Source organism: Synchiropus splendidus, chromosome 5 (assembly GCF_027744825.2).
Source record: "Synchiropus splendidus isolate RoL2022-P1 chromosome 5, RoL_Sspl_1.0, whole genome shotgun sequence".
Lineage (NCBI taxonomy): Eukaryota > Metazoa > Chordata > Actinopteri > Syngnathiformes > Callionymidae > Synchiropus > Synchiropus splendidus.
In genome coordinates this window covers 9,701,944-9,725,799 of record NC_071338.1, presented here as the reverse complement: position 1 = coordinate 9,725,799, position 23,856 = coordinate 9,701,944, and the positions used below count along the sequence as shown (strand labels likewise).

Genomic DNA, 23,856 nt, shown 5'->3' with positions numbered 1-23,856 from the left:
CAAGACAGGAGGGATGGCACAATCGTCATCACACAAAACCCAAGTAGTAGTCACTCATTATTACATGACAGGAGGAAAAGTTGTCTTTGAATCCCCTACTTACTTGCCACCAAAGCCTCCACTGCCTGGGTAGTTGGGACGCCCATACATGCCCTGCTGCATGTACCCCTGGTTTGGGTTGCCTTTGCTCGGAAACTGCTGCTGATTTGAACCAGCGAATTGTGGCGAATTCATCCCTGGATTATTGCCAGTCATTCCAGTGCCCATTGGATTGCCAACGGGATTCATTGGATTATTGTTGTTGACCATGGGGTTCCCCAAAACCTGGTAAAGAGGGAAGAATGAGACTTTTAATGTCAAAATGTTACCAGCCAAATTCATCGGCTCGGCTAGCAAAGGGGTGAAAACAATATCAGTCACATGCACATGCATCATTGAGAAATGACCTCACCTGGCTCTGGGAGGTGTTGGTTACACCCCAGACGGTGGTCACCACGGATAGTGATCCGGGAGGCTGATTGGTGTTTTGCTGCCAAGGAATGGAGTCATAGGGGAAAGACCCATCTCTGCCAGAAAAGAAACAAAATCCATCACTCTTTATTATGACTCAAGTGGCCACCATTTTGGAAGAATCCAGGGCAGCTTCTAAGTGCATATATGGGTAGTCTTGTTAGTAGAGCCCTGGTATAGAGTTAAAAATGACAATGGATCTGTTAGGGGTCTGTCAGCAGAAGACATTTCTGGTATCACTTTGAAGTCAGGGTCAGTGAGAGGTCTGCACGACACGCCTCCTGCAAGGCTTCTGGAATGCCACGTTGCGAAAACACCTCAAACAAGTGATACAGACCCATGTGTGAGACCTCCAGGCTTCATGGAGTTCAAGGGGGGCTGCATGGGAACTTTTCCCGGAGTGTCGTTCTGCCTGTTCTTTTGGTGGCGGAGCAGCAGGAGACGTCCTAACTCCTCACACCAAGAGGAGAGTAGAGCTGCAGCAGAGATGAGAGACAACATGTAAACAGTGACCAAAATAAGAAAAGAAATGACCTCAAGACAATCCAGTATTTGAACTATCAAACAGAAAATGGCAAAAAGAGAGCCAGGTTTGTGATTTATTCACTTCAATTTAAATGTCTTCATCACTCGTGAGGAATCACTGAGCACATGACACCATGAGGCTGCATTTTAATGGCAGAAGAAAGAAGTCATTACAGGGCAGTGAAACGACTCCCTCGGATGAGCTCACATTCTCTTGCAACAATTAATCATTGTGAGCCGACCTCCTCTTCACTCCAACACCCTGATATCTTCCACATCAGCAAATATTAACACACACACCGACACCATCGCGCCACTGTCAGCTCCATCGAAGAGGATACTATCCTGATTGCCAGATGCTCCCGAGGGCCCTGAACAGTCCAACTCATATTGATATTCTGGTGCTCAGGTGCACAGCCTGGTGGTCAGGCCATGTTGAGAGCCAGTAAACACATCTGCTTAGGTTCCACTCACTGCCATCAAGCCCCAGGGAGACATGACAAATGACACACACTCCTTCCCTGACAGTTGTTCAATGCTCTTTGCAGGGATTCTGCTCCCCCACCAGACAACACACCAAGGCGCAGCATGTCGCACTAACAAAGCTCATAATACTCATCACTGTTGTAAGAAATCTCAAAAATAAACAACGGTCAGCACTGTTGACTGTGGCTTATGTTTCCATAATAAAATTGTGGGGTGTTTCTTGGATGGTCTTCAATTTTGATTCAGAGTAAATGACTGCTTCAGCTGCTTTTTCCTATTGAAATGGCAGTTAGTGAATTGAGAATTATGTAGCGGAGCCTGGCAGCAGCTGGGTGGGCTTTGGGGAAGTGCCTGTGATGAAGTCTTGCTAAAAATGCCACCTAAAGTAGGTCAGTGCAACTCCAAGAGATAATCAAGGCCATTTTGACCCCTTCTGTGTGAGCTGGAAGTGGGTCAATCGCAGCAGTCAGCTGCTGAGAGCCACTCGCTGTCATACTGTCAGAGACTGTTAGTTTGGGAAGTCGTGCTGGTGGGGGCAGGGGTGCGCCGTTTAAAAAAGGACATTCCATGTGAGTCTCTGCACACGTCAACTCCACAGCAAAGCCCCTCCATTCACACAGCATCACAAACCTGCTTTCTGCTGGCTGAGCAGAGAGTAAGGAGGCAGACCGAAACCTCTGCACACATCAGGAGCTGGTTTCACTCCTTCTCACTCTCTCTCCCTGAGAACACCTCCCCTCTGCGTCTGGGCCAGATGCCTCCCACAGTTTTCCTCTCCCTTCATGTCCAGTGACTGACTGCACAAAATACATTAATTATTCATGGCTGCTCTCTGTTTCACAGGCAAAACCAATCACAGATGGAGTCACTTGCTAATGGGCCCCGGCTGTACTCGCCACCAGATGCCCCAGAGACAACGACAGGGATAAACTGGAAAACGATTCAGAGAGCACTTACTGCCACATGGAGCCTCAACGAGTACGGAAAGGTGGAGTCACAAATGCTGCTCTAAGGGGTTCAAGAGGGAGGAGAGGGGGGTGGTGCGACCAGCCAGAAGAGAGGGAACCAAATGCTGCTTTCTCACCTCGTACGCCTGCGTCTGCTATTGATGCATCTTCCTTTCTGTCTACTGATGCACTGACTCTCAATTCCACAATACACAGTGGCGACCACAGCCACTTCACTAGGATGGAAGGGGAGGGAGGGGCGAAGGAGGAAACAGCCAGCCGCTCAAACTTAAAAACTCAAAAGGGGGGCTGTCCCTAATCCATGAGTCCATGATGGCGCTACAGATGCCTTTGGTAGTGACTTTAGCTCAGGAAGATTTCTCTAGTCGCTGCAATTAACAGGCAGATGAGGAAGAGGGGGGCAGAGGGAGGGCGGACTTTACCGCCACATCACATGCCATTTGTCTACCAGAGTCCCCTGTGTGTCGTCTGACAATTATACAGAGATAAAACAAATACATTGTGGGCCAGCCTCAGTGAAATCAGGTGCGCTAACCTGTCGCCACAAGTCTGATGTCCACATCGTTTTGTCTTGTAAGGCACTAAGGAACAGATTGAGGGCGGCCAGAGATTGTGACCACCAGTGGCGTAATCTCCCACTGATCGCAAAAACCTGTTTTATGTTAAGACGTAGAATGAATTGTGGTCACAGTGGTCACTGGCTGATTCATGAAGCGAATCTGAGCCTCCTCCTCTGGGAGGGTTTGACGCATTCGAGTGCATTAACTAGCTCAAAATACAAAAGAACCAGAGCACATCAGCATTAATATCAATGAACTGTTTCCTCAATGACCAGAAAAGAGTGAATAGAGAAGCCGATACACGTGAGTGCGATATTATAGTTTAATTAAGGATGTGAAGACATTCATTTGGATGAATTCATTACAGAGAAAGATAATTAATCTATCCACAAACAGATTAATTGCGCATGAACTTGCTTTCAGGGAACAATTTTCAGTCTATCACTATCAGGTGCGGTGCATCGTGCAATGTCATGTTAGAACTTAAGCACCCACGATGAAGGACAGTAAAATGAATGATGTTATCAATGTAAATTCAAAAATACACAAAAAAACATTTTCTTCAGTAGTTTGTCTTTCATTTATATGGGAAATAAAAAAAATTTACTTGTGGACAGCAATAGGACTGTGTACTGCAACCAGATTGTGAATACTAAAATTCTCCTCCTCTGCTTCACGACAACATCAAAGGGATAAATACAGGTGAAGGTCCACCCGAGGCCCTCAAGCCACACGTTGTCTCAATCAGTTATGGCTGTTTCACAGTCTTGTGCAGTGAAAACGTGATCATAGAAAACTCACATTCAGGTTTCATGAAGCCCACAGCACTGGATGATTAAGTGACAAAGCAGCAGGAGAGCGTCAACATCACATACACGACAGTCATCCTGAGCGGCTCTTATCTCCGCTCCTGTCTGAACGCAGCCCTCGGCTCACTTGTAATCCTAAGACAAGTTCAAGCATCAATCATTCCAGACTGCAGGACTCCACTGGATATGCAGCATGCAGCCTGTCAGTGTGAAAAATTTAGAGCCTCTCTGACAACACTCAAGAACACCACTGACATGAACCTTTCACCTCAAACCAGAAAAGGAGAAGTGAACAACAGATTTGACTTTCATATGAGGCTTCATTTGCATTCTGTGTCCACGGCGTGGTGTGTTTGTCGACTGTTAACTTTAACAGTTATCAGCCCCGACACATCACTTATTTTGGCAGCTATTTATTACAGCTCTACGATATACACATTTGGAATACATCACAGAGACAGGATACATAGGATGTAGGAACCCGCTTTGCAATATAATCATCACTAAGAACACCATTATTCCAAAGTTAAATAAACCAGGGTCAATGTCCGTGCATTTAAAGATTCTGCTGGGATGAGGATCAACTTGACTCTTCTTTCGGCTGTGTGAGTGCTCCCTTCAGGCTCCCTTGGGTTTTATTCTCATACTTTAACATGTTTTTCATGTTCATTTTTCAATACAATATGATGAATATGTTCCTCCACTGACTTAAAAACTTTACATTGACAGTGTGGCAAAAACTGTTGATGGAGCATGCGTCATACAGCAAGCCAGCTTTCTAGGTCTCTCTCTGACGTTGCACTCTTAACTATATTTTGAATGTGGTAAACAGCGTTACTTGTCCCATCAGGCAGCCTTGTTTAACAAACTAAACCAATAGCAAAGCTGACAGAATTCTTTTCTTCTGCTCCTTTTTAAACCCAAACTTTTTGAAACGTTATTTTGTGTTCTCGCTCTCATTTTTCTCACCTCACAACAACATCCTAGCAGGACACTTTTCTGGCTGTCACTACATTATAAACCGACAACATCTCTCTAACCCGGATTAAAAACATTTCTATATACAGCGGATATACATAGCGTGTGCGTTTCCTTCTTTTCCGTTGGAGGACTTTTTTCCTGTTTATTTCGTGTGCCGATAATAGGGCCCTCCAGTAATCAATAAAAGTTAGAATAGCGCAGTAGTGTAGATACGTGTGGTGTAAAAATTAAGTTTTAAAAATGACTTTTGAATTCAAGGTGAGGAAATGATTTGTTCTGGGCCAGAGACAGTAGTTTAAATTGCTTTTTAAATACTGATAATTGCAAGTCTGCTGTTGAAACAACTGCACATTTTGAGCAAGTGTAAAGACAGAGAGGGAGCGAGCTTAAACCCCACCAATTATCTGCTGAATGGCTTTTTTACCAGCCACTTGTCACATGAGAGAATGAGCCAAGCTCCCCCTCCTCCTCGGTGTCGGTGCCTCCTTTCACTCTGTAGGGATTCCAGGTGCTTGGTGAGGCGAGAACAATTTGGAGTACTCGAATGTGGAACCTTTTTTTTCAGGACTGAATTTCTTGAATTCTGATTTTGCATTATTATAACGAATCATTTGGTTGAAATTTGTTGACTGCGGCTGCTGCATCAAGTGCTCACCCTGGCCATCCTTGTAATCTCAGATTAATTGAACAGGCTAATCTCGCAGGAAAAGAGGTCACTACGAGCAGACACCCCCCACCCTTTTGTCCCCTCCAAACATTATGGTCAGCGTGCAAGACAACAAGCAACAAACCTCTGAAATCCAATGAACAGACTTCTCACATTCCATAAAAAAGGCCATGAAGTCGATTTCAAACAAGATGAAACTCATTTGGAAACACGCTGTCCAGGGAGTCAAACCAGTTTTTGTTTGCAGGACTAAGCTCTTTCTGGCAATTTACGCTCTCTTGCGGTGGAGTCTTTCAAACGTTACAACCTGTTCCAGCTGAATAAGAGGGAGGATATTGGTTTTATTGTGCTGATATCAGCTCCGCAGCTCGGTCGCAGCTCAATTTTGATGATGTCAGAGGAACAGCACTACAAACCGACACACTTTCAATGGCATGTCAGAGCTGATTTACTGCTTTACCTAACACCTCGAGTGGCTCGTGAAACGATCATTAAGTTTAAAGCAACATTTGTAAAATCTGAAATTCTAATATACTGACATATTTAGCGTCCCTTTTCTGTCGTTTTTTTATAAACTCATGCAGGAGGTGAGGGCCGTCCTTACCTGCCGATTTTGGTGTAAACTTGTCCCTGTTGGCAGCACACACGGCCAGCAACCGGTATCCCAGGTCCAAGTCGTAGCCCTGTTGCGCTGCTACACGACTCACCACCTGAATACAAGACATTACGTGAGGACTTGAGTTGCTACAAGAGTTGCTTAATCAGAGTTTAACAACGCTCCCTGCAGGCCTCCGCAAACTACTCTGAACTTAATCGACCTTTAAAACAATTAAGTCATCACACTACCGAGTAAAATTTTAAATACACCTCATGGATTCACTTTTTAAGCAAGCAACCTTCATTCTAACTATCGCAAGATTTAAAGATGAATACTTTTGTTGCTATTTCCACTTAAGGTCACCGATCAGTTAGGCAGAACTTAATTCATGTCATCACAAAGATTATGATTCTCAAAACATTGAGGGCTTAATGCTCAGAAAAATGGAAAGTCTAAGTATGAAAACAAGTTCAACTGCAGTTTATTTTAGAAGCCTTTTCAGAGTTTTGTGCTGAGAGAGTGAACAGAGATTCATATTTATTGTTGATATATTCTAGAAAAACTCACAGCACACTGTACCTCTGATATTTTCAAACCAAATACACATTAAGAACAGAACTCCCATCATAAAGAAACAATTGTTTACATTTTAAAAGGTAAAAACTTTCATGGGTGGAAACAAGCTTAGGGTCTCTCAGTGAATAATAAAGATGTAATGTTTATCCCATTATTATTTAGTAAAACCAGTGTACCATCTAGATCAACAATTTTTCACTGGTTGAATTCAGGCGTTTGAATGATCTAATAATCCAATGTATTCCATCTTCTAAATAAGAGGATATCTTAACATAGGGAACTTAAATGTTCACTAGCAGTTTACACAATGAAGACACCACACCACGTCCAGGTGAGAAGCTCTTCCGTGCACGAACCAACAGTCAGAGATAAACCTCAGATCTTATGTGTAAAAAGAAAGTGAAGTCAAGCTTTGGGCAGCATCTGACTTACTGTTAAACATCCCATCAGACTTTGCTCGAAGGGGCGCTGGAAGGCTCGGGGGTCACCGCACCAATCCAGCAGCTCAGTGGCCGCAGTGTGGAAATTAGCTGGGTTTTGTAAGTGCTGCAGCAAAGACAAAATATATTTATTAAACATCTCAGCTCAAACATGTCAAGACATGTAAGCATACTGAACTCTATTGAGAATGCACCACTGAATTAACAAGACAAAAAATTGGAAAGTGGTGTAGATTTCACACACTTATGTTGCCCGCTATTAAGTGAAGAAACAAGGGACGAAATATGTGTTTGAGATCAGGTGGACTGGTGTGCCCAGGAAGGGGGGTCAGGGGGAAGGCATGTGTGACAAGACATAACCTAAATAATTTGAATATTGGGCATAAAGGTCATAAAACCTTACAGAGCATCATATGAACTTGAGCAACAAATTGCATTCTGAGCGAAAACAAGTGTGTTTCTGGTCTCTCTCCTCCTCTTCAGTTGCCTGTTTTTGGACAACTATCAGTCAGCATATCACAAATGAAGCAGCCACATCAGTGAAAGACGATTGATTATTGACTACTTTGATCCAACAGAATGAATATTTTAACAGTGTAATAACCTTGAACTCAAAAGATCAGCGTATTCATCCAACCACCCTTGGTTTGGCTTTGTTGCGGTTTGAGTTTGGCATGGTCGAAAAACAAAATCAGCATGTCACTGATTCACAGAAACTTGCAAAACCCACAAACAAGTACAGTAAATGTGTTTGAATAAAGAGTAAGTATTGAGAATTTGAACTGTGCTGAATCAAACGTTGCAGAAAATGTTCGCCTTTTGAGTCGATATGTAAACATGTATTTTCTACTTGCATTTGATTACTGTAAATTAATAACTGTACAAGCACAGATTCATCTGAAAATATTGACTGCACAAAATACATATTTGATGAACATCATTTCTAAAGCAGCTCATTGCAAAACATATCAGTGCGTTGTCACAACATAATATTTAACAGGCAGTAATATGAAGGCCGAACTAGTATAATTGGAATACAAAAGTGAGAGTGACAACTATTGACAGTATAAATGTAATCGGTTGTTATTTCAGAATGTCACACTTAATCGTTTCTCATTGCAGAAAATAATGGATGGAATAAAAACTACTGATATTTAGGTCAAACAAAAACCCAAACAGTGAAGATTGAACACCTCTGGCCATGAAAGAAGGACCTGGTCTAAATGGAAAATCAGTAGCGCATATGACCTCCATTAGCAGGCTCCTCATTGGACAGATAAATCTCTGAATACCGTCCTGAGGCACTGCACTCCACACTGTCGCAAGGCAAGGCCCCCAAGGTTGATGATCTGAGGGTGATCAGAGATGCTTTGTGCGAGGTAATTCCACTAGTGTCCAGTGGGTGGCTTACGCCAAAACTACAACACACAATGCTGTTTTGCCCAATTGTTGGCGTTCATGCCGATGCCTCTCAGTCAGGCTGAGTCAACAACGTAATACAGCAATGTGAAGACAGCTTTGGACAGCTCTGGCAGACCGCAACGTAAGGCACGAGTATGGCACCACACAATGCCTTGATCCTGCTGAGGGATGGTGGACGGGCCTGGATGTGGACAGTCCCTCGTGGTTTAATGGTACCTGCTGACAAGGCTCAGGGCGGTGGAATGATGCACTGAACCATTTCACAACAATCCTGCGAGAAGTTCCTCTTCACTTACAAAAATCAGGCAAATTCGGCACTGCTTTGTCCTGAATGTCATTTCTTTATTTTGTGTTGGTAGCAACATTTCCAATGTTAATCTTCCATCTGGAGATATATTAGATTACCATGTTTCCAATTTACTGGTGGTGTATTCTCAGTGGAGTTCAGTACTCTTTAAAGAGGATATCTAAAGTTCAACATCGTCTTCACAAGTTCAGTTCGTATCCTTGACACCGGCATTTCTGCTGCTCCATTCATTCCATTCTCCACTTACTTCTTCCTCCGTGACCATCTCGGCATACTACTCTTGGGGCTTTTTAATAATGAGTCTTTTAAATGCACTTAAACTGTATTACATATGCCAAACTACCCACAATCAATATTGACACCAAGAGCTGTCTAAAACAGCTTATAGCAGTTTCTCCAACCTTCAAAATAAATGAAAAGAAAATGGTTTAACTGCTGAATTATTTTAGCTTCTTTTCAAGTAGCTTCTTTTTGCACAGTGTTTTCTGCAAACAAGCATCAGCAGGTAGACACCAGGCACTCGGACTGACCTGTTTGATACACAGCAGACGATCGTTGGTCTGCTGGATGTGTCTGTCCATCGACGGAATTGAGTTCATGTTGATTGTCCCTCTGGTCTCTACCTGCCCGCCATTAAAGTGGAGTGCGCTGCAACAGAAACAAAGATGAGTGTTAAATCGCCACTTGACACCGCACAGCTCCCACTCTCATCTCTGGAAATATATAGTACATGTTGGTGTGCTTAAAGTTCCGGGAAGGTATTGATTTGACAGGCGAAAGGTACAGGACAAGGCCAGAACCATGTCATTCCTCTTTGCTGCTGTGACACTCTTAACAAGGTCTGATGGCTGCTTTGACCTGCAGACACCCTTGGAGACACACAGCACAGTGAAGGGTCTATTCTGCAGCTGAAACACTCCCACTTGGATGGAGCACTACAAGTTAATGTCTCACTCCTGAACAGGTGAAGAACATTTTTATCACTGACAAAAACTATATTTATTTTGGGGGTTCCTATAGCAATTGCTGTTATTTTTCTACATTGCCATGCACCAGAATTCACGTTTATTAAGATCAAGCCACGAAAAGGGACCAGGATCTTGACTGGGCTGATGTTTGTAAACAATAAATATCACTCTAATTATGAAAAGGCAGTATGAAAGAAACCACGTGCAAGTTAGCTGTAAGATCTTTAAGTCCATCTCTTTGCCTTGGGAACTCATATTGATAATAGAATCAAGAGTGTGTATTTGTTTTGGTACTATGTTTCCCTAGTGCCACTGAGTTAAGATCACACATTATATGACGTGTTAGTTTCGGTATTTACATGTATTTACAGCACGTTTCCATATTATTGTGTAAAAATTTCCAACTTACATCCAGTTAACTTAAGTTTAAACAAGTTTCAACATTATCTCTAAAGATGTTTAAGTCAGTTCTGTGTAATAAAAAAAACATTGAATATATTTCATATTTTCATGCAGATTTAAAAACATATTTAAATACCACTATACTTTTTCAGGATTGATATGCTATTCTGAGTTTCATTTTGTAAATAGTAATGTGCTCATGAGAAAAGGGAATTGTAAATCCTGCCCTCAAGTTGAACACCGCTGGTGATCCTGCTACGACTCACACTTTGCAACCTGGTGCTGCGTCCCACTGCGCCAACAACTTACTCCCTCCCATTAGGGTCCATTACATTCAAAGAGCGGGAAATGACTTAAATAGAGTAAAGTGGCCGCACGCTGAAGCAAACTGCTCACCGAGGAGTCTTGAGCGGGATTTCATGTTGAGCTCAGTAATCTTGTCCACTAGACAACACAAGAGCCCTCACACTACATTTAGGACCAGCTGCCGCCACCTCTTGGAGGAGGAGGTTCACACAGATGCATTGGAATTACAATGTATTTTTAGCATGGGAAGACGTTTCACAATTTAAGGGATGGTGAATTTGTTGTGACACAAAGAAAGTATTATCCAGTATCATCCAGCCTGGCTTTTAATGATGTATCTGGGGTCTATATCCTCCTAAAACCTGCTTGTGTGCATGTATTATGCTTTGTATTCTGACAATCAGTGATATTTTACAAAACATGAGTTGCAACCTCTTTCTGAGCCTGGTCTCAATGAACACCAGGAAAAGATGAAATAAATGAATAAAAAAAAACAAGAAGGAAATTTGACTGCATGTCTTAGTCACCAGGAGTACGGGATAAAAAAATATTCAAAATTCAAAAATATACATGTTTTTTTGTTTCATAACAGCATTGTCCACCTCGTTATGTTTGCGTTTACAAAAATGTTATGTTTTAACAGATAAGCAATTTGAAAATATTCTTTGTGATGATGAGGTATTGTCATCTCTAAACCTGAGAATGACAGTGTATAAATGTGTAGCTTAATAGAACAAGTCTGAATTTCTGCCTGAATTCACAGTACTGTGCAGCTTCCCAGCACAATGGACCACTGTGACCAGCAGGTGGCTCCGTGGTCTTCCACAGTCCCGGCGTGAGGCACAAAGAAGACTGCGCAGTGTTGCTTTAAGCCTTTACAAGCCCAACAAATCCTCAGCTGCTGCTTCCTAACAGGGCGCACTCAGCCCAGTGCTGCTGTCTGACCTTGTGGTTATTGATGAGCGGGTCGACCTGCTCTCGCTGACTCTGTTCCCCGCTGCCCTTTCCTTCACTCCCGGCGTCTGGGAGAACATTGAGAAGCAGGGAAAATGAAGGGAAATAAAAGAGCGCAGGTTGCTCACAAGTGTGTTAGTATTCTTGGCTGCTCTCGCTCCTGAAAGCACATATTGACGTTCTTCTGAGAGAAAAAACAGTCATCATGTGGCGCTGCAGTTCAGCTGAATTTGTTTGCCCTGATTAAACGCTGATCTTTTGTGGAGGATCAAGGCAGATTACAATGAAGACTTTGCATGGCTCTTTTCGGCCTGCTAGATGTTATGAACAACCCCTTTGCGGGAACAAGAGAAAACGGTTTTGGATGCACGCGTCGGTTGAGCTTAATTTACTGCAAATTGCATGTCAGGCGCGACACAACAAGTTGAGAGCTGCAGATTCCTGCAGGAGAAAAGACACATGTAGGGGCGGAAGAGAGGAGGAAGGGGAGAGGGAAACTCGTCTTCCTTCCCCATTGAAAGGGAGGGCTGGAATATATGGATGGAGTGGGAGCTGTAATAAAATGAAACGGGAGAGGAGTCGCAGGCGGGGAACACACACGAGAAGCAGTGGAGTGTGTCAGAGAAGCCAAGAGGCACCGTTGGAGGATTGGAAGAAATTATCTCTTTATAATCAGGAGGCCTCTGCATGGCTGCCTCGCTGACAGATGAGACCTATCTCTACAAATGGGCTTTTCACCACACTATCAACCCACCACTGGCGTAAAACAATGTTTTCCTTTCCCCCGGTGTCACCACTTTGAAAGTTGTGTCTCTACAAGGCAGAGCAGACCGGGCTTTACACAACCTTGAACACTTCAAATCACACACAGCAGTTACAATTCCGATCAGATTCTTCAGATCAGTTCTGCCACTTTAAGTCTCTGACCAAAAGTGTATAGATGCAAGCGTGTAGAAATGTGTAGAATGGGATGTTGGGATGAAGGGTATGGATGCGTTGAGGACCACGATGATATCACCCCTTCATCCCACTCAGGCGACACCATGTCGCAACACTCTCAGTTAGCCCTAACATGCTTTACAACAACACAAGACGCAGGGTGCGACACCTCTGCAGTGCTGTGTGAGCCACTCGCACAATTACTCCCATTTGCACATACACACACACACACACTAATCCACAGCTCTCAGTACTGCTGACACTATTAAAACAGAGCAAGGTGGCCTGAGTGGAGATATCAGTATCACCCTGGCAGCTCACAGGGACATGTACACACAAACACACACTGCTAAAGGTCCTTGTGTGTCATCTGTTGGAGGTTAATGAGCTAATATATAGTTTGGCCGCGCAGGCTGAAGCTTTTGTAGCACTTACTTAAAGCATATTTATGCATGTACCAAAGAATTATGTGTGATAAAAATGACGATGGCATTAGCTAACAACCGTCTGGAAGGGGAATGTCTTAGCATCTGTATGTTGCTGTTCAACTAGTTCAAAACCTTGACCTATTATTTCATACTTTCACAAATAAACACAATGAAAGGCATGCAAAAATGCACAGAGTAGAGCAGGTGACACACCATGATGTGGAATGAGATGGACCAACATAAGTACAGGATGCTTCTGATATGCTTCCAAAAGGCTGCGACTGAATGTGGCGTGGTCGTATTTGACCTTTTTCTCGCTAGTTGACACAAGCTTCAGTTAATGGTTTTCTGTTGATTTGTACCCTGTGATGGATCAGACACCTTTCCAGAGTGTCCCTTGCCACTCTCCCCAGGTAGCTGAGCAGCAACCGGACCTATCTTGAGGGAGAATGCGGAACAAAATAACCAAATAAAAATGATTACAAATGAGGTAAAGGCAGGGTAGGAGCATGCTGCACTTCTAACCAACCCTCTTGCTGTGGATGCTACCTGAAAGCCATGCAGCAGCTCGGAACCAAGGCTCTAACTTTTCTCATTGCTCACTGCAGTCATCAAATAATTTTGAACCTGTCTGGTAAAATGATTCGAGGACATTTTTACAGTATCGCTTGCTCAACCCAGGAAAAAAACGTTTTATGCGCCTTAGGTTACAACAAGGGTGTGAAGTGGACTTTTAGCCATGTGGTACAAAATGTCATACCGACTACAATGACTACAAAGTAGAAGCGGTTAAACTCGATCACAGTGGGTGATAAAACACAATTACAAACATTAATTAATATTCATTCATTTTCTGTCGCTCATTCCGTTTCCAAAGGCGGGGAAGGGGGATCCTTTTTTTAGTTTTTGGAGAGTGGGTGGGAGCGCAAATGCAGTGCTAAAGGAAAGGCAGCCGTCTGAAGAAAACCTGCTCTGCAAACACTTTGACCAGGCTCTTCAGAGAAATAGCATCTTCAGCACCTCCGTCATTAGCTGAGAAGTAACCCAGACCAGTAAGGCACAATTCAGCCCAAAATACAACATTACAAGCACAATAAGGTTTGACAGCAGCCAATCAGTTGCAACCTTGACCTCGACTGCAACAGATTTTTGGCAGGGAACCATCATCGGTAATGTTTTTTTGATGCAAGAGTAGGTAGTCTGTGCATTTATGACATGGATCAAAACAACATAAACCAAACAGAGAGCAACGGTGAATTACGCATGCAACACAAAAATAATTATTCCACGCCAACTTACATGAAAATAGTAAAGTTTGAAATTGATAATAACTGCTACCACACCTGTGTTATGTTGCGTCACGCTAAACAAGTCACACTCGCGTACACATTAAATGCTTTATTAGGTTTACCACCTTCTCATTCCAAGTTTTATGATATAACACGCAGCAGTCAGTGGGTTGAAACCAAGCAATTGTCTTTTCATAACATAACGTTTACCAAGACTGAACGATGAGCTGTTGAGCGTAAAACAAAAAAAAAACAATAACTATGAATCAGAAGTGTTAAACTGTGGACTTTGGGCCAATTAATAGAAGGCATGACGCTCACAATATTAATGAGCTTTGACTCCTGCAGATGTCTCATGCATATAGATGTCTGCCCTTCAGTGCGGAGGACAGTGGAGGTTGGACAGGACACCTGGAGGACTGCAGGTGTCTGGCTGCCCCTCCACCTGGTGAGTGGCTTGGCACCACAGAAATGAAACGTGAATGACTCGGCACCAGCTCCATTGTTGCCTCACAGAATGTGCCATAATCCTCGGCTCCTTCCAGAGCTGGCACGGAGGATAATATGGACTGCCTGTCTCACCTCCCTCCCTCTAACAACCCCAGCCCCCACCACCGCCTCCTCCCTTCCCCCAATTCTCTGCTACACACACATATGGACTCACACACGCAAACACACCTCCCCACGCGGCTCTGTAACAGGCTGGGAAATGGGTTTCTTTTATTCACTGCAGTTTGGTCTGCAGATCTAGGAGCGAGTGTGAGGAAGGGCAGCTTCACTCGCTCATACAAATAGGAGCTTTGCTGCATCGGGAGCTGTCCAATCTCCCTTTTTCCGTCTGTCTCTTTCCATCTCCCACTCTGTTTCATACAAAACCAACACTACCTCTCCCGCCCTCCCTCCCCCTCTACCCTCTCACTTTCTTTTTTCCCTGACAGCTCCTCCTGAATTCCAGTGAGCCCCACTTCAGTCAGTACACAGAAATTGCAAAGCCATCAGGCACGTCTGCAGCCAGATTAGAACAGAAAAGGAAGCGGAAAGAGGGGAGGGTTGCTGGATGCCACCCTCCACTCCCCCTAACCATTGCAGCCGCCGCTGGATGAGGACGACGGAAAATAGAAGCAAAGCCATCATAAAGCAATATCTACACTCTAACCAAGTGAAACATCGCACAGATTGTCAGAGGCTGATCACCGGCTAGGACAAAGGCATCCTCGATTCAGCGCTGCCCCGCCTCCCCCGTGTTACATCTCTCCTTGTGGAAGATGGTTTATGTGAACATGAAAAGCATCATATGGCTTAACCTTCATCCCTGCTCTCCTGCACACAGCTACTCTTCATTACCTTCCAGCCATACACTAATGGCAAGGGGTGGGAGGCAGGAGAGAGGGTCAAATCCCCCGGGGCGGTGGAGACATCACAGATGAGCCACACGACTGCGCGTTGTGAAACATGGACAAGCATGTTACTAACAAGTAGCTAATGTTGATGATCCCATCCTCAGTGATCAGCCCAAGATTCTGCCGTTAGATAAGTGACGGAGGATTAAACACATTTCATCACACTTGGTAATACACCTGTTTACACCACAGCTATAGTAGTTATAACCATGCTAGCCACTGTCCACTGCATATATATGTGAGCAGCTACAACACATATATTTTTCTGCATTATTATGGCCAAAACCAGTTCAAAATTAGTCTTTCATTCTATTGAATGGAATGTTAGATGGTATATTTCAGCAACACGGAAAAAAACATTTTTCTCTTCTCTTGAGTACTGTGAACGGTCAGGGAAAGACTTTCATACATGTCCAGCATGACATACCTGATATAATCCAGTTTGCTAAAATAGCTGCTTCCCAGAGCAGGAGAGGCCATGAAGGGGTCTGGGAGAAACAGGAACTGGTCGTAATGGTGGGAGGATTGACAGAGATACATGGCTGCGAGGAGCTGGTGTTTGTGTGTTTGCTGTCTTACAAGTGTATTCAGTGTCGGCCGCCGCTGACTGTTGAGTGTTTAATGGGCCTGTTTGTCTGGACAAGCGAATGGAGGCCGTCCCTGTCTCCATTGTGAAAGTGACCTTTGACCATTTGTGACTGTGAGTGAAAGGGGAGGAGGGTGACGCAGAGGGTGAGACATTCAAGCTTGGGTCAGATGCGGTACGGAAAGTAACAGCATGACCAGTGACACTCTACTATAGAAATAAGGAGCATTAGTACTGTCATACGCAGAGCGGCTTCGGGCCGGTAGACTTTAAAAACAGATATGAGGAGAGAATCTGAATCATCTTTAAGGCCTAGTATTCACAAGCACAAAATGAATGTTCCATACATGAAAGGAAGAATGTTTTCAAAACTAATAGAACGACTGTAACAGCCACTACTTTTATTATTTGTTTCTTTAATGTTGTGATGCAAGTGAAAAGTAATTTAATTAATGTTCCTTTCAAGATGACCAGGCCACTATGCTTCTTTCAAAACATAGTGCATATCATACTTAGAAATGAAGACAGAGGCACGTGTTTGCTTCCCTGCAAAGCTGAGAAAGAGGCAAATTATGCTGAGCAAGAGTGAGGAGTATTGACTGTGAGTTACACATAATGACACGGTCAAAAAGACAAATGATCTATTCATATTCAAGTGGTCAGCATTTGTTCGCTCACTGAATGTTATACTCGTATGTATCAAAACAGACTTCATACACAAACAACAAAATCTGTCTGGGAAAAGAAAAACCATCCAAAAAGGGGCAGAAATTGTAGGTTATTCTCTCTGCTCCATTTCAATCCCTTAGTTTATGTTGAAATGAAAGAGTTGTATGTTCAATGTGGGATTGAAATAAAAGTCTTCTTCCTCTTAAAGAATCAAGAATCGGTGTAGGCAGTTTGGACTACCCTTCCGCTTGTTCACCTGATTATGGATCTTATACTCAGCTGGGACAAGACAGATGACCTTGTATCGGTCACAGAGTGATGAAACCACAGAGCAAGCTAAGCTAAAGTTGTGAGAGTTAGAATGGGAAGTACATGAAGTGAGTTCTACGCTGTTCATGGAATACTCTACTCTACTCTACTCTACAAAAATAAACCATATTAGTGGGGGGAAAACAGAAAATATTATTAATTTCACTTCAGAACACGTGCTAGTCTGTGAACAACAGTATGTTCCCGATACATATCCGGGCCAAAGACTGACCTGTGAATTAAATTAGCAGACACTGGGACAAGCCTCATGGCCGTCACTGAGATAATGGATTATAAATTGTCGATCTCTCCGCTCTTTAAACACATGGCAGTTGCCAGTAAAATATATGCTATTCCACATCAGCAGATTGTGTGATAAGCTTGTGTGCTCGCAGCTTGCTAGTATGTGCCATCTCCCAAGGGAGAAGCCTCTGATTCCACAAATGTGCTCAATTAAAAAGAGCAGAGTACTTAGAGACGGGCAGCGAGAAGCTGCTGCCTGAGCTTGTTTGATCTGGATTTCCTAATTGGTCAATGACAACACATTACCAGACTGGCGGATGCTTGATCCGCGGAGAGGAGACGGCTTTTGACTGGCGTGGTCCGACCTCCTCCCCCTCTGTAGTGAGCCGAGCGTGTCTATGGGGCCAGGGGGGTCTGCTGTGTGATGGCAGGGGGGAGGGGGTAGAGGTCAGACAGCTGTAATTCCATGTGTGAGTGAGGGGAGGGTCTAGACACGGAGACATGTGACGGTTCCTTACCATGAAGCCGAGCCCTCTGCATTGCATGGAAGTGCTTTAGTTACAGTAGTCCATTATGACTTGAGACAAAAAAAAGCTTTGTGAAGAGAAGAGTCAGCTTTGGCTCATGCGTAAAAAATCTAAATGCGAGCACCAGTTGACGAATGAAATGGATCACATGTTTTCACAACAGAACATCTTTTCTTACAGCATCAGTTTGAAAGCTTGAAATGTCAGGGTTCAACAGATGAGACAGCGTGAGTAGTGAAACCACAGAACTGGATTGGAGACTTGGCATTAAATATTAGGTAAATTAGTCTTCAACAGAATATTACAATAGTTAAACAACAAATAAAAAGGAGTTGAATTTAGGCGTTTTCACTTCTTTGTTTTCTTTCTTTTTTTTCCCCATCAAGTTGTGAATGGATTTTCATCATTGGTTAGAAGTGACTAGATTTTGGTGGTGTTCCGTTTTCCTAGTGATTATCTAGTGCGGGGTGAACAAGGCACCTCGCGTATAAAGTCGCTGCAATGTTTTGATGGTGATTCATTCTAGCCCAGACGAAAAAAATAGTGCTGTGTGAAACACACAAAAGACAACCACTGGAGTGTATGGTTTTATAAATTTTGACCAAATATTAAATAAATAACTAAAAACATTCATTCAAAATGCTTCATCTGCAACATTTTACTCAACTTTTTATTTTATTCCAATGAATCAGTATTTATCAGAAGCACTGCTGCCACACTGACTTTCATGGTTCATCACAGCATTGAAAACTTACATTTTAGTCCAAAATATTGAACTTTTCTGCTTGTCATTATTGTTCCGTCTTTTCAATTAATGCTGCGACATAACACATTAGCTCATTCTCATTCACCATCAGCAGCCACTATTGCCATTCCTCTTCCATCGCTCTGTCCAGCTGAATCGCGAGCTTGCAAATTTACACGCTAGTTGAGGGTGGCCCGACCGCCATATTAAAGTGGCTTAATCCCGTGATCACAATCTGTCCTGTGGGAGTCTTCAACATGTTTATGCCTGCACATTTGTGTGGACAAATGTGTTGGGATTTGGAAGAAGAAAAAAATCTACATCACTGCTGAGCAGTTCACTCTGGGTGAAGGGAGCTTGACAGGAAAATGAAAACACTGACTCTGGCTTGTCGGGAGATCGTTTGATGTGTCAAAAACAAGAGCAAAGAGAGAGAGGAAAATTGAAGAGAGCAGTTAGAGGAAATTCATGCTGCCTGAAGTGTAATATTTTCTATCCTGCCGTTTAGTCCTCTGAAAGTGCTGAAACATCAGCAATTACAGCCAGGTTGGGCCATGAATCTATCTCTCTGCAGTGTTCCCGCTCTCTCTGCTGCAGAGTTGTGTCACCTGGCCAACAACTGAAGCAGGGTTCAAATCGCCTCCGTCAAATACAGGCGTGTGGACATTGGGACCTGATATGAACCTACTGCAAAATATGTGTGTTAGTACAGACAAGAAAAAGCCACCAGCAGATTTTAAACTGTGTTGAGCTCAAAAAGCAAAACCAGACTGCATGACTGGCACTAAAAAAACAACTGAGAATGGAAGAACAATTCATGCTGGGTGGAATAACTTTGATTAAAAATAATAATAATGACTGTTAAAAATGGTAAAATTTAACAAAAAGATTGACAATTGTTTGTGTTCAAAATCCAAAAGAACTGCGGCTCAGCTAGGATTATTGAGGAGCAGGAGCAAATGGGGTAGAAGTGGGTTGTAAGTCACCTGCATGCTTATTTAGGAAATGAGTTGTGCAAATGATATAATACTGCAAACATTATACAGCATTTACAGAACACTGTTCACAAAGTGCATAAGCAACAGATCACATGTGGTACAGGAAATTGGGCAAACTAACATTCACAGGTCAGCAAGTCCAGAAACTCTACTGGATTTACTTCTTTACCTAAATGATATCCATTCATCTATGTTCTACCTTTTTTTGAGCCACGCACAACAAAGGCACTTTACAGCAAACATCCAGCTAAATAGGGTTGTATTCGCGACCACCCAGAACCGAGTCAAGACCCGAGCATATAGAGACCAAGTGCAGGACTAGGACTTTGAGGGCCCGAGACAGAGGCGAGACCAAGATCAACGAGACCGAGACCAGACTGAATACAGCTAGTTTTCATTTCAGTCATTGATCATTTTGAAAATAATACCACAGCTTCTTTTGCAGTAAGAAAAAAATAGGTCTCTCTTTGACTATATGCTTATTCAGTTTGGTCTTGGTCTCACCTCCTCTATTGGTCTTGGTCCCTAGAATCTCAAAAGTCTTGGACTTGGTCTCTGCTCTGGTCCTGGGTAGGTGGTCTCGACTACTACACTGCAGCTAAGTGACATCACTGAGCATTCGTCCACTGTAGAGACGCAACACTGTGCATAGCAGCACCCGAGTGCATGAATCAAACCCCAGTATGCGAGCGACATCTGACAGTGAAGTGATGCATCATGATCTGCAGCTATTACTAACACAGTTCCAGAACACTTCTAAAACAAAGCAACTATGACTCTCATCTCCAACCAGTGTCACAGGGCTGCAATGGCACAGTGGCACTCACCCGTCTGAGCTAAAGCATGGACTCTGTGGGGAGCCGACACGGACATAAACCAGGATTAAACGGCCCGAAGCAAACATAAGACGATTGCAGAGTGATCTGATTGACACTTGAAGCCAACAATAAACCATAAATTCAAACAAAGCCCAGGTAAATTAAATGATTCATTAAATCAAATGTTATGAAAAGTGCTACAATTACGACGTTATCAAATCCTAATCCGAACGTTGAGTGCCTCCGTGGGCCCAAACTGGAGGAGGGGGAGGAGGGTGTCTGTGGCTCAGCGTTAGGGTCCTCCACTAATGAGATTAGTCAATAATGGATTGAAAACAAGCAGCTTGCTCAGCTGACACAATGGCCGCAGAGGCGAGAGTCGATAACACGCGCACACACGCTACAAACAGAAATATGACAGAATTAATGACATCCACTGGAATTCGGTTTTGAAGCGCATGTTAAGACAAAATGGAGTTAATGGCTCTTCATTGATGAAGAAATCTTTTATACCAGGCACGCGTGGAAAGAGTCCAGATCAGTCCCAAGCCGCCAGAGGACAAACATTTCTGGAGAGCTGAGAACTCTACTGGGACCGACAGAGGCGGTGAAAGTGCAAACATGCAGTTTTTTTTCAAGACCTGTGAACAAGCTGTTTGTGCCAAAGTAAACCTCGCACAAGATGGAGGGAACCATTGGCAGGCTCTGGATCCTCTACAATAGTGAATACGGGACAAAAGGCAGCTTCACCATGCTGCAGGAGTCACACACTTGTTTGTAGTGTAAACAACTGAAATCTTTTTTTTTCTTCAAAAAACAACCACAGGGAGAGGACGGTGGTGTATAACATTAAGTCATTACATCTTAATATACAGTTCAACAAACAGGTCATTTAAAAACATGCGGCGGCTCAAAGCATATCTGTGTGTGCCTTGAAGTGCCTCAAAAGTATGTGAGAAAAAGATTACTGAAGCCTTTCGAGTTGATTTAGTCTTCAAACAAGTTTGCTCTTCCACAAAAGCAAAAAATATAACATCCAACATTCATTGGACAAATATTCTGAGAACATGTCCCTGATGAGCAAGATGCAGATAGAAAATCCAAATTAGGAGGCCACCAGTACAGGCAACCATGACACATAAACATCCAAGCATCGTAGTTTGGGGCACTATTTCCATCAAATTACACTACTACCTTATACTTTTTATCACTCAAGGAAACTCATTACTGGACAAAAGTGGGTCAACTTCCAAAAGGAAGACATGGAAATAGACTGGAGAGTCCACAACTGCACATCATTTGTGTAAGTCGACAGTCCGTGGCACAGATCAGAGACAACAATCAAAGAAAATCACAGATTCAGAATCATCAGAAATAGCTTTTGAATGTGTCTGGAAACCACTCTGCTCTCAATCCAATCAGGATTTATGGATTAACATGACAGATTTAGAGTCTAAAAAGGAACTCAACACCATCTAAGAACACTTCAACACCATGAAAACTAATGCTGCAGCAAACATGGCTCTCGCTTTTTGATAACAGAAGGGGCAAGCAACATTATAGGGGTTCACAAAAAAGAACACAACTGCCCTTAAACTAATATTTTTTACTTTAATTTTGTTGCTGTATGCTATTTGACTTTCATTGTTCTTATTCTCTGTATTTTTATTTCTTTGAATAAAAAGATTACACTACATATGTTTCAATTTAGAACTCTTCTACCAGGCAGTAATGTGATCGCATTGCCCTTTTAAAATTCATTGATCCACACATCCCCTTTACATCTCTAAATCCTCTGTTGCCTCTATTTCATTAGACTCACCGAGTCTTGTGAAATCTGATTGTAGATGTTGGTTAATGTCCACAATTGCTCCACCAATGAAAATAACTTACTCAAGGTTGACAGTTGAACGCTATGAAATATAAGAGAAAGCTGAGGTCAGAAAAAAACGTGAGATGAAGTGAATATAAATTATAATAAACCGGGTGTCCACAACTATCTTTACAATTCAAAATCCTTATTACAAAATCAAATCACATGACAAATAACGTTATCAAGTTCTAAATGAGCAAATTTTGTACTTCAATGAAGACTACAAATTATTGAAATATTTCCAACATAACCCAGTTACATTAAATGATCAGATCAGTTATTTTCTTGTCTTACTTTTGCACAACATCATAACAAAACAATTAGTTATACACCAAAATTAAAATTTGAGGATGAAGCTGAATAAAATTTAAAATGCCTGCTAATAGCAAATAATACCAAATACAGAATATGTTGTGTTTTTTGCCATCTTTTAAGTACTGTGTTAATAGCATAGAGTACATTATTAAACATGTTTTTCCAAGAAAGGAAATATTTAGATGATGGAATATGTCTTACACTTAAAACAAATCATGCAAACAGAAGGCTCTAGGTAGTTTTGTTGAACACTTGTTTGAACACTGCAATTCCATTCTCGCTCTCCAACAAAAGAACTTAAAACTTCAACACTGTATAACTTTGGATCACACGCTGTACCGAAGAGTCGCCATGACGACCGTCGGAGCCAACCGGACTTGATACTTGACATCATGGACAACAAAGACATGACCAAAGAAAGAGGAAATGTGTGTTACATGGGTCAGAAAGTCAAAATCATTTTGACTTGTACTGAACCGGTCCTGTCTGGTCACCAGCTGCCCGGGCAGTGAGCCGCACAGTCGGTGCTGTCACCGGTGAAATTGGAGGATCGAGTTGCCTGGTGAATGGCTTGAGTTTGGTCAGCGTTTTTCACCTGCGTGGAACAGTTTTGTACCTGAAAAACACATTTATTATGTCGATTTGAAGCAAATACCATTGTTCAGGCTGCTGTGCTGGCTGTTTGACTGTGTCGCACGGCACTATTTCAGTTTCTTTTTTTCGTAATATTCAGTCACCGAATGTTCGGTGCATGCCTAAATACAACAGTACAAATGATAATCATCATCAATAGAAAATATAATAGTAACACCTTCAATTGTGAAGAGACATCCCACACTGTATAATTTTTTGGTTTAATTGTGAATGGATACACAATTGTGCACATCAGAAATTCAAAGTGTGAAACTGCTCTGGTGTCTGCTGCCAAGATTGAGCAAAATAAAGAAATCCACCCCCTTGGGCTTTTAGCACTTCATCTTAATACTTCCAGAGAGCAGAGGCGTCCCACTCCATCACTTGTGCCTCTCTCGCCCCATCCAGTTTGCCGCCACAGTTTGACTTCATCTGCTTCCGAGAGAGAGACTCATTCACCGACTTATATATTCTTAAGCTGCAAAAATAAATAAATACCACTGTTTTACGATGAAGAATTTAGGTGCGGCAGAAAAGAGCACTAGCTAGGATTGAGCGCGAGGCTAGTGACACCCCTCCCTCTCTTGTTCGGACCGTCTGTCACA

At 42.8% G+C, this 23,856-nt stretch overlaps 1 protein-coding gene across 2 annotated transcripts in view; it reads right to left on the bottom strand.

Moving 5' to 3' along the window:
* Positions 1–23,856, bottom strand: part of LOC128759023 (zinc finger MIZ domain-containing protein 1-like) — a 56,356-nt gene that overhangs the window by 8,008 nt on the left and 24,492 nt on the right. For both annotated transcript variants that reach the window (XM_053865609.1, XM_053865611.1), the window contains exons 3-8: positions 9,380–9,497; positions 7,113–7,226; positions 6,111–6,216; positions 848–986; positions 452–566; positions 104–324 (exon numbers count right to left, since the gene is read on the bottom strand). In XM_053865609.1, coding sequence (XP_053721584.1) covers positions 104–324; positions 452–566; positions 848–986; positions 6,111–6,216; positions 7,113–7,226; positions 9,380–9,448 — 764 coding nt within the window. In that variant the 5' untranslated portion in view covers positions 9,449–9,497. The remainder of the gene's footprint in view (positions 1–103; positions 325–451; positions 567–847; positions 987–6,110; positions 6,217–7,112; positions 7,227–9,379; positions 9,498–23,856) is intronic.